This window comes from Oncorhynchus mykiss, chromosome 16 (genome assembly GCF_057628025.1).
Source record: "Oncorhynchus mykiss isolate SJ-2025 chromosome 16, ASM5762802v1, whole genome shotgun sequence".
Classification (NCBI taxonomy): domain Eukaryota; kingdom Metazoa; phylum Chordata; class Actinopteri; order Salmoniformes; family Salmonidae; genus Oncorhynchus; species Oncorhynchus mykiss.
The window spans coordinates 56,376,255-56,387,517 of NC_143037.1; the positions used below are offsets into that span (position 1 = coordinate 56,376,255).

Sequence of the window (11,263 nt, forward strand, 5' to 3'; positions counted from 1 at the left end):
CCCTGGAGAGCAATGGTTGAGTTCGTTTTGCATGGCCCGGTGCCCCACGTGAGTGGAGATTTTTCCTAAGGACCAGTGGTATTGTCCAAAATGAGCAAACCCCGCCTACCCGGGGCATATACATGTACAAATTACCTCGACTAACCTGTACCCCAGCACATTGACTCAGTACAGGTACCACTTGTATATAGCCTCTTTATTATTTTGTGTTCGTTTTTATTATTTTTTTACTTTAGTTTATTTAGTAATAAATAAACTTTTTTTTTTTCTTAACTCTTTCTTGAACTGCATGGTTTGTTAATTATGGGCTAGTAAAATAAGCATTTCACGGTCAGGTCTACTACACCTGTTGTATTCGGGTATGTGACAAATACAATTTGATTCGACTTGAAATTCATCTCGACCATTGTCAGATTTCAGGGTCAAGACTGACACCTATAGGCCTTTACTAAGTTACACAGGCACAATGTATTAACTCATTATACTGTTGTCACTAAACTTACCCTATTATAAAAACATTGTCTACAATGTATAGCTCCAAATGTGTTTCAAAATATCATGCCAGCTCATGGACTTTCAGTCCTTCTGAATTTCAGTGGTGACATTTCCCAAACCCCATCCCTAAATTTACCAAACAAAGTGGCAGGGTCAGGCTGTTGAAATGAACAGTTAAAAAGTATGTACAGTGCCTTGCGAAAGTATTCGGCCCCCTTGAACTTTGCGACCTTTTGCCACATTTCAGGCTTCAAACATAAAGATATAAAACTGTATTTTTTTGTGAAGAATCAACAACAAGTGGGACACAATCATGAAGTGGAACGACATTTATTGGATATTTCAAACTTTTTTAACAAATCAAAAACTGAAAAATTGGGTGTGCAAAATTATTCAGCCCCCTTAAGTTAATACTTTGTAGCGCCACCTTTTGCTGCGATTACAGCTGTAAGTCGCTTGGGGTATGTCTCTATCAGTTTTGCACATCGAGAGACTGAAATTTTTTCCCATTCCTCCTTGCAAAACAGCTCGAGCTCAGTGAGGTTGGATGGAGAGCATTTGTGAACAGCAGTTTTCAGTTCTTTCCACAGATTCTCGATTGGATTCAGGTCTGGACTTTGACTTGGCCATTCTAACACCTGGATATGTTTATTTTTGAACCATTCCATTGTCGATTTTGCTTTATGTTTTGGATCATTGTCTTGTTGGAAGACAAATCTCCGTCCCAGTCTCAGGTCTTTTGCAGACTCCCATCAGGTTTTCTTCCAGAATGGTCCTGTATTTGGCTCCATCCATCTTCCCATCAATTTTAACCATCTTCCCTGTCCCTGCTGAAGAAAAGCAGGCCCAAACCATGATGCTGCCACCACCATGTTTGACAGTGGGGATGGTGTGTTCAGCTGTGTTGCTTTTACGCCAAACATAACGTTTTGCATTGTTGCCAAAAGTTCAATTTTGGTTTCATCTGACCAGAGCACCTTCATCCACATGTTTGGTGTGTCTCCCAGGTGGCTTGTGGCAAACTTTAAACAACACTTTTTATGGATATCTTTAAGAAATGGCTTTCTTCTTGCCACTCTTCCATAAAGGCCAGATTTGTGCAATATACGACTGATTGTTGTCCTATGGACAGAGTCTCCCACCTCAGCTGTAGATCTCTGCAGTTCATCCAGAGTGATCGTGGGCCTCTTGGCTGCATCTCTGATCAGTCTTCTCCTTGTATGAGCTGAAAGTTTAGAGGGACGGCCAGGTCTTGGTAGATTTGCAGTGGTCTGATACTCCTTCCATTTCAATATTATCGCTTGCACAGTGCTCCTTGGGATGTTTAAAGCTTGGGAAATCTTTTTGTATCCAAATCCGGCTTTAAACTTATTCACAACAGTATCTCGGACCTGCCTGGTGTGTTCCTTGTACTTCATGATGCTCTCTGCGCTTTTAACGGACCTCTGAGACTATCACAGTGCAGGTGCATTTATACGGAGACTTGATTACACACAGGTGGATTGTATTTATCATCATTAGTCATTTAGGTCAACATTGGATCAAGTTCAAGGGGGCAGAATACTTTCGCAAGGCACTGTAATTCACTGACATTGAGCAATTAGCTCTGGCAAATAATTGTTTTAACTAAGTCCCCTTTTATCTGTGGCTCTATCTTATATAGAGGGCTCCCGAGTGGCCCAGCGATCTAAGGCACTGCATCTCAGGTGTCACTACAGTCCCTGGTTCGAATCCAGGCTGTATCACATCCGGCCGTGATTGGGAATCCCATAGGGCAGTGAACAATTGGACCAGCGTCGTCCGTGTTTGGCCGGGATAGTTCGTCATTGCAAATAAGAATGTGTTGTTAACTGACTTGCCCAGTTAAATAAAGATTACATTTAAAATAAAATACAAAAAATAATAATAATATACAATTTGCATTTGTAAAACATGTTACACTCATGGATTGTATTCACACCCCCGCCATAAGAGGGCGACATAATACTTTGGTAGCTTAATGGGTTGTAGTTTTCTTTACATTTTCTAAGTCCCATGTGTTTTGTAGTACCGACCGGTATGTCACGTCTCTGCACATATTTACATTTTAACAAAGAAGACAGACGAAAAGGAGGGAGGACTCATAACTATAAAAGACCATCAATCAAAAGACCTATAGGCCAGACATCCACAACGAATCCCAGGTAAGCATTGAAACATATAGCTAGCTATATTTTACAAATTTAAATCCCATGCAGCAGCTAATATACAAAAGGGAAAGTTGTAAGTATTTCACAAGTTATGACTTTTTGCATTATCCGACTAACTAGAATGTAACCAATGTACGGCAGTACCCACGTGGTTTCATAGAGCCGGAGACTGCAAGATTCTATTGTTTAAAATCAATCAAAGACGGACAGATGCACGACAGCCGCAGAATTAGGAAATCCCTCTTGCAAGCTTGTTAATTACAGTAACGTTAGTCACCAAATTAACGTTAGAAGGAAGATTATCTGAAGCCAAAAGGTTTAGCTAAATTTTCTTCTCACCTTCAACTTTTACAGTTGGGGGGGGAGAAAGTATTTTAATCGGGTGTATTGCAACTAGTTAGCTAACGTTACCCAATGTTTGTCTTAGTTTAGAAATCGATTGCTAGATTACGCTAGCTACTTAGCTAGCACCGTTGGCTTGCTAACTCATTTAACAAAGTCCAGTAAACCGTCACTGTGTGGCTATTTGTCATTTCCCGTAGCTAACTGACGTTAGCTAGTGGTATGTTTGCTAACAGGCCCTTTTTTGAGCAACTATCTAGTAGCCACTGATTATGCTAGCACGTAGACAACAAAGAAATGCGGACAGGAATGCTAGCTAACCCGCGAGCCGCTATGGCTAATCTTGGCTAGCATTGGTGGCTTTGGCTTGTATACTTGAACTTAGTCTTTTAATGTTAAGTTTACGTATATGCTTAGTTTTCTTTGACTGTTTGTTTACATGTCTTCCTCAAGTCCAAACGCATTGCAAATTGCTATGTCATCAGTTCAGCGTAGCAAGAGTTTGATTTCGGTATTGATTTTAAAATATTTAACTAGGAAAGTCAGTTAATACATTTTCAAAGACGGCCCGAGGAACAGTTGGTTAACTACCTTGTTCAGGGGCAGAACGACAGATTTTTACCTTGTCAGCTCGGGGATTCAATCTAACAACCTTTCAGTTACTAGTCCAACGCTTCAACCACTAGGTTACCTGCATGTCTGTTTTTGTTTCCCCCCCAGATACCTTCAAAAACATGCCACGCAAGAAGGTAACTGAAGTCTCTGGAAATGGTGGGATCAAGAGGAAGAGGGCAGGAGGCAAAAAGAAGGAAAGGGAGTTCAGCAGTGATGATGAATTTGATGATTATGAAGAGCAGGAGAACACAAAGAAACCTGGCAAGCCTGCTGCAAAGTCAGGCCTTCAACCAGTCACTGTGCCTGACGACATTAAAGAAAAAATAGTAAGTTTCCTGACCTGCAGGAGGTAAAATCAAAACGTCCAGCTCACCAAAAGAGGGGTTTGTGACTATAGAATTGTGGTTAACATGACTAGATATGTTATTAGTCAAATGAATAAGGAGTGCTTATGCAGAGTAAAAGACACACTGATCTTAAACACTGATCTGTCATTTTTGTAGAAACTTGACTTACCTAAAGTCAAAGGTCAACTGCTCATTTTCGGAGCCACCAACTGGGATCTCATTGGAAGGAAAGAGGTTCCGAAAGCACAAGGTATAACCCTGCCAAGTCCTGTAATGAAAACATTGCGTAATGCAAGGCTCCAGACTCAAAGCTATCCCTCAATAGCACTGGTGCTACCTGCTTTGGAAGTTTATTCAAGCAATCATCCTAATTGACTGCAGTATTGAAGTCACTTGTTTGGTGTGTGTGTGGTCTCGCAGCGGCCTTCAGGAACCTAGGCCAGAACCTGTGGGGTCCTCACCGTTACGGCTGCCTGAATGACGTGCAGGTCAGCAGTGTGGTGTCTGGGCCCTGTGCCGCCCACAGCCTCCTCATCACCACAGAGGGCAAGCTCTGGAGCTGGGGTAGGAATGTTGTACTGTAATAGATTGTAGTTTATATACTTTCCAAATGCACTGTATTCAGACCCCTTGACTGTTCATTGTTACAGCCTTTTATAAAATGGTTCATTGTTTTTCAACCCCTACACACACACCATAATGACAAAGCAAAAATGTTTAGAATAGTTTGCAAATTTATTACAAATAAAAAGATCACATTTGCATAAGTATTCAGACCCTTCACTCTGTACTTTGTTGAAGCACCTTTGACAGCAATTACAGGCTATAAGCTTGGCACACCTGTATTTGGGGAGTTTCTCCCATTCTTATCCGCAGATCCTCTCAAGCTCTGTCAGGTTGGATGGGGAGTGTCGCTGCACAGCTTCAAGTCTGGGCTCTGGCTGAGCCACTCCTGCATTGTCTTGGTTTCATGGTCTGAGTCTTTAGGTGCCTTTTGGCAAACTCCAAGCTGGCTGTCATGTGCCTTTTTACTGAGTAGTGGCTTCCGTCTGGCCACTCTACCTTAAAGGCCAGATTGGTTGACTGATGCAGAGATGGTTGTCCTTCTGGATGGTTCCCCCATCTCCACAGAGGAACTCTGGAGCTCTGTCAGTGACCATCAGGTTCTTGGTCATCTCCCTGACCAAGACCCTTTCCCCTTGATAGCTCAGTTTGGCTGGGCGGCCAGCTCTAGGAAGAGTCTAGGTGGTTCCAAATTTATTTTTAATTAAGAATGATGGAGGCCCCAGTGTTCTTGGGGACCTTCAATGCTGCAGAAATGTTTTGGTACCCTTCCTCAGATCTGTACCTCGACATAATCCTGTCTCGCAGCTCTACAGACAATTCCTTCAACCTAATGGCTTGGTTTTTGTTCTGGTGTGCACGGTCAACTGTGGGACCTTATATAGAGAGGTGTGTCTTTTCAAATCATGTCCAATCAATTGAATTTACCACAGGTGGACTCTAATCACGTTGTAGAAACATCTCAAGGATGATCAATGGAAACAGGATGCACCTGAGATCAATTTCAACTCTCAAAGCAAAGGGTCTGATTACTTATGTAAATAGGTATTTCTGTTTTATTTTGAATACATTTGCAAACATTTCTAGTCCTGTTTTCGCTTGGTCTTTGAGGTATTGTGTGAAGATTGGTTTAACAATGTAATGTAGTCCATGTTAGAATAAGGCTGTAGATGTGGAAGAAGTCAAGGGGCCTGAGTGCACTGTATATCTCAGATGCAATCATTCTAGCTGGTTTGAGTCCAGGAGGAAAGGTCCATGTTGACCTCCTCCTGCCTCTTAGGTCGAAATGAAAAGGGTCAGCTGGGTCACGGGGACACTAAGCGCCTGGAGGCCCCAAAGCTGATTGAGGCCCTCGCAGACGAGGTGGTGGTGGCTGCAGCCTGTGGACGCAACTACACCCTGGCATTGACTGAGGGTGGCACCGCCTACTCGTTTGGCGAGAACAAACTGGGTCAGCTGGGCCAGGGGAACCAAACTGATGCAGTCCTCAGTCCAGCCCCGGTAAGCAACATAAACTTCCCTATTCATCTGCCTCATTATTGTTGCTGCTTTATTATAGGTCTAATATGGCCACTTAACGAGCCTGTGTTTATTGAATCTTCTACTTGCCCCTCTCAGATCCAGTACAACGGGCAGCCCTTGGTCAAGGTGGCGTGTGGGGCAGAGTTCAGCATGGTGGTGGACTGCAAAGGGAACCTTTACTCGTTCGGATGCCCAGAGTATGGCCAGCTAGGTATGGTTTTAACTAATAGTACTGGACCGATTTTAAATATATATAATATATATATATCTTCGCCAAAGTTGTTCTTTGAAGAGTTAAATGGCAGCACAGTGACCCAGTCAAAAAATCATTCCAAATCAAACACTGACGTAGCACTTATTTTTACCTTGTTTTGGGTCACAGGACACAACTCTGATGGAAAGTTCATTGCCCGCGCCCAGCGCATTGAGTTCGACTGTGAGACCATTGCACGTCGCGTGACCATCTTCATCGAGAAGAGTAAGGATGGCCAGGTGACGCCCGTACCCAACGTGGTGGTCCGAGATGTCGCCTGCGGAGGCAATCACACGGTGAGGAGAGAAAAGACCAGGTCCTGTATTCATTGTCTTAGAGAAGGAATGCTGAGGGCCTCCCGAGTGGTGCAGCAGTCTAAGGCACTGCATCGCAGTGTTGAAGCGTCACTACAGATCCGGGTTCAATCACAGGCTGTGTCACAGCCGGCTGTGACCGGGAGACACGTTTGGCTCAGCGTCGTCTGGGGGGGGGGATTTCCTTCTCCCATCGTGCTATAGCGACTCATTGTTGCGGGCTGGGCGCCTGCAAGCTGACTTTGGTCGCCAGCTAGACTGTGTTTCCTCCGACACATTGGTGCGGCTGGCTTGCTGGTTAAGCGAGCAGTGTGTCAAGAAGCAGAGCGGCTCGGCATGGTTGTGTTTTGGAGGACTCATGGCTCTTGACCTTCGCATCTCCCTAGTCCGTAGGGGGGAGTTGCTGCTTTGAAACACTTTATGAATACAGGCTTTGATCCCTACTGCCACAATTACCCCCATCAGACAGAAATGTGAATTTTAGAAATGTGCGTTTAGTCAAAATGTTGATTTACATTAGTTGCCCCCCCCCCCCCCCCAGTTAGCAGATGTTCTTATCCAGATCGACATAAGTGAGTGCATACATTTTCTTACTGGTCCCCCATGGAACCCACAACCCTGATGTTGCAAGCGCCATGCTCTACCAACTGAGCCCCATGCTCTACCAACTGAGCCCCATGCTCTACCAACTGAGCACCATGCTCTACCAACTGAGCCTACTCTCTGCTTTTGCATAAATTCTGAATGTCGAGTATTCCCTTCATAGTTAATGCACCTGCAGATGGAGACCTTTGCATTCTGATCCTTAAATCTGGGTCCAAAAAGGAGCTAAGCTGGTCTGAACATTTGGTACCAGCCTGCATTGAAAGTGATACTCTACTCAATGTGTTTTCACTGTCAATGGCTCTGGTTAATTCACACATTTTTGTGAGAAAAACATTTCTACCATGTTTTGTTTGCACGAGGCTAACTCGGGTCAGTGTGTAAACTTTGTATGTGTGTCCAGCTGATATTGGATTCCCAGAAGCGGGTGTTTTCCTGGGGCTTTGGTGGCTATGGGCGGCTGGGTCACACAGAGCAGAAGGACGAGATGGTGCCCAGACTGGTGAAGCTCTTTGACTTCCCCGGGCGCGGGGCATCCCAAATCTACACTGGCTACCAGTGCTCCTTTGCTGTCAATGAAATGGGTATGGGACACAATGCGTAACTCCTTTTGAATGTTGAGTAATGAATAGATAACATTTAAAAAAATTTAAAAAAATGTTTAACCCCTATACCCATAATACTGTTACTTCCCTAAGTACCTGATGTATATTGTGGTAATTTCAAAGGGTACACTAACCAGGATTTGAACCTAGCATCTGTCAGTCTAACGCCTTAGCCATTACGCGATTTGGAAACTCTTGACCAGGATGCTGGTGTTTTTAATAAGGAAGCTACGCTAATTACCTTCCGTGTGCAGGGGGGCTGTTTTTCTGGGGGGTCACAAATACCTCGCGGGAATCTACCATGTACCCCAAGGCTGTGCAGGACCTGTGTGGATGGAAGGTCCGCAGTCTGGCCTGCGGGAAAAGCAGTATCGTTATCGCTGCAGACGACAGCACCATCAGTTGGGGACCCTCCCCTACCTTTGGCGAGCTGGTAAGACGTAATATTTAATTGTATGTATAAAACACATTTCTCACACCATTTTAGAAACATACCAAGGTGCTGGTGTGCTCATAAAAGACTGCTGAATTGGTGCATGTGTTCCAGGTTTTCCACCTATTATGACGTGTGTTTGTTACAGGGTTACGGTGACAACAAGGCCAAGTCCTCCACTACTGCTCAGGAGGTTAAGAGCCTGGATGGAGTTTACGCTGAACAGGTATGGAGCGGGAACAGAGACTGAATAAACACAATGATGCATTCTGTAGATGGGAACTGCATTTGTGTGTTCACTAGTTTGGGCCAGTTCTCACTGTGGTGTGGTTGCAGGTGGTGATGGGATATGCACACTCCCTGGTCATCGCCAGACAGGACACTCCACAGGAACAAGAGAAGCTCAAGAAGCTGCCAGAGTACAACCCACGCACACTCTAATATGGTATCCTCCAGCCACCTCTCACTGTTTTTGTTTTTTTGCTTTCACTTCAGAGGCCCTCTAGGTCAACTAAGTCATGATGGATGGCTGGGGAGGGTGGGCTCTCACGAGTATGTATGTATGTATGCATACGCCTTGAAAAACAAGTCGGGCCTACATATATTCTGAGGTTAATTCAGAGAAAATGCGCTGCAAAAACTGAAACAAATCCACTCTGGACAGAATTCGCCCTGACCTCACAACAGTTGTCAGACATCTACAGCTGGAGAGAGGATCTCTACTACTCATCTCCAAACACATTCTTCCACTAGGAGTTCTACTCATACTCCCCTTTCATTCCCCATGCAAGTCCACTGAAGCATTCTCTATTTTCACGTTGTCTCTTTTTATTCTTCAGTTGTGAACTGATCAATGCCCTCGTCTCCCTCACAATAATGGGTGCTACATCAAAGTCCTCTTCGGGCTGATTTTAATTTCCAAGCGAGGGATCAATTCAAGACCAACACTCCATATCTGTGCCTTTTGAAACAGTCTTTCGGGGTATGGAGTGAATGCATTTGTTATTTGTTCCCAAAGACCAATAGCAAAATTTAGTTTAAACTTTGTTCTTGAAGTCCATGGCAGTGTTACTGTTTGTCTGGTTGATCGGTGTGCACTGTCAGAGCATAATCAGGATCTGAGATGTGCCACCAAGTCGATGCTCTCCAGCCATTGACTTCTGTTACATTCCTTGGTTTTATGTCTCTTCATTTGTATGATTAAATGTTGGTGTTGAGGATGCGTAACTGTCCCTCAAATGCCAGTGTCTGCTTGTTGTCATTCTTGCCTCTTTTTTTTTCAGTGACTCTTTTTAGCCTGGGAAATTAGGTATGGTCACTGTGCACTCTTGGCAATGAAAACCAGCAGAAATGTGGGTTGTGAGGACTTGCGTCTTACGCCTCTGTTTTAGTGCAAATGGTCAACTAAGTATGTATGCAATGAGTGGATATTCTGGTTTTAAATCAAGATGGGTTGTTTTCTTTTCATTTGTTAGTCTACCTGTATTGCAACAAATAGTTTTTGTCTGGGTCAGAAGACCCACATCTTGTTCAACATTTTGAAACTTTTTCATGGAAATGGTAATAAAGGTTTATGTAAATTGGTTGATTTTTCTGTAGTCTGTTTTTTTGCCTCCTGCCACACCACTTCAAGTGGGGAGGGAATGCTAGCTACTGCTAGTCTCAGTAAATCTTGTCATCACTACTGTTGGTGTGAGTACATTTGATAACCAATCAGCCACTGTATTTTGCAGTTGCTAGAAGTAGATGGGCCAGTTGTTTTGTACATACTGATGGCTATGTCCACTACTTCATTTGGTGTCACTATTCTAATTCATCTTACCAGGCTTTGTCTGCCATAAGCACATTTCCCCATTTACTAATGAACATATCACACCTTACAGTTGCCAAATACTAAAGATTCATGATGTACAGGTAACTACCAAAATAATGCAAACTTGAGTAAATGAGGGATCTAAAGTACACTAAAGGCAGGTGCTGCCACACAGGTGTGGTTCCTGTGTTAATTAAGCAATTAACATCCCATCATGCTTGGTCATGTATACTTTATTTTGGCTACGATGGCTATGCTCCCATCCACAAGCCACGGGTGGTCAGACTGGTTTGATGAGCATGAAATCGATTTAAACCATATTGCATGGCTGTATCAGTCAGATGGAAGTGCCTTAGCGTTTTTCATCTCCACCAAATGATGGAATGTCTCAGAAGAATGGTGTTGCATCCAGCCAATCTAGTTCCAGACACTTGTAGAATCTATGCCAAGGTGCTTTGAAGCTATTCTGGCTCACGGTGGCCCAACACTTGGCATTTATTTGGTTATGCTGGATTAACAGCCATTTAAAAAAAGTCAACCTACTAACTTCATCTAGTGCAGGGTTGGGCAACTTTGATGGGGGTGTGCCCACCTTGCAAACTAAACATTTTAGCAGCTCCCCTCAACAGCAGAGGAAATCATATGCAATTCCACACATTTTGCTATGGGGTGTAGAGAAAATGAGCTGTTTTACTGCTAATTTCCTGCAATTTTACCATAGGGTGAAAAATGTTTGCCGGTTTCAATCTGAGACTAACAAAATCAATGGCCCCCCCAGGCCGGTAATTCAACCATGATTACTAAATTTAGATGGCCGCTAGACTAATTTACCAATAATTAAAAAATGGGGTGACTGATAAGCAAAAAAACTGATGCAGAACCAAATTGAAATTGCACCTCGTCTGTTCTAACTTGCAATAATACGAGACCCTGACTAAATTTTATTTTAAATTGATCCAATGGCCTTCAAAAAGGGCTGCCAGTTGCCCATCCCTGATCTCGTGTACTGCATTGTCACAACACTATGACTGATCGTCACCCAGATACAAAATTAGTTTCTTGCTGTACAAATTCAGCTAGATCCCTCCAATTTTTGGACCATTTGCTTTTGTTGGTTCCTAGTGAACATACCCGTTGTCTTGTCACCATAGAGAAAAATAAGTACAAAA

At 43.5% G+C, this 11,263-nt stretch overlaps 1 protein-coding gene across 3 annotated transcripts; it reads left to right on the plus strand.

Moving 5' to 3' along the window:
* Window positions 1-2,472: 2,472 nt before the first annotated feature.
* On the plus strand, window positions 2,473-9,864 carry LOC110492294 (protein RCC2 homolog). 3 transcript variants are annotated; one of them, XM_021566496.3, is made up of 11 exons: window positions 2,473-2,678; window positions 3,747-3,967; window positions 4,145-4,238; window positions 4,409-4,552; window positions 5,832-6,052; window positions 6,170-6,284; window positions 6,456-6,622; window positions 7,647-7,827; window positions 8,103-8,281; window positions 8,430-8,507; window positions 8,618-9,864. In XM_021566496.3, the coding sequence occupies exons 2-11, from the start codon at window positions 3,761-3,763 to the stop codon at window positions 8,720-8,722; spliced, it is 1,491 nt and encodes a 496-aa protein (XP_021422171.3). In that variant the 5' UTR covers window positions 2,473-2,678; window positions 3,747-3,760; the 3' UTR covers window positions 8,723-9,864. The 3 variants fall into 3 exon arrangements, with proteins under 3 accessions (XP_021422171.3, XP_021422172.3, XP_021422173.3); XM_021566497.3 differs by lacking the exon at window positions 2,473-2,678 and adding an exon at window positions 2,799-3,000; XM_021566498.3 differs by lacking the exon at window positions 2,473-2,678 and adding an exon at window positions 2,824-2,952.
* The last annotated feature ends 1,399 nt before the right edge of the window (window positions 9,865-11,263 follow it).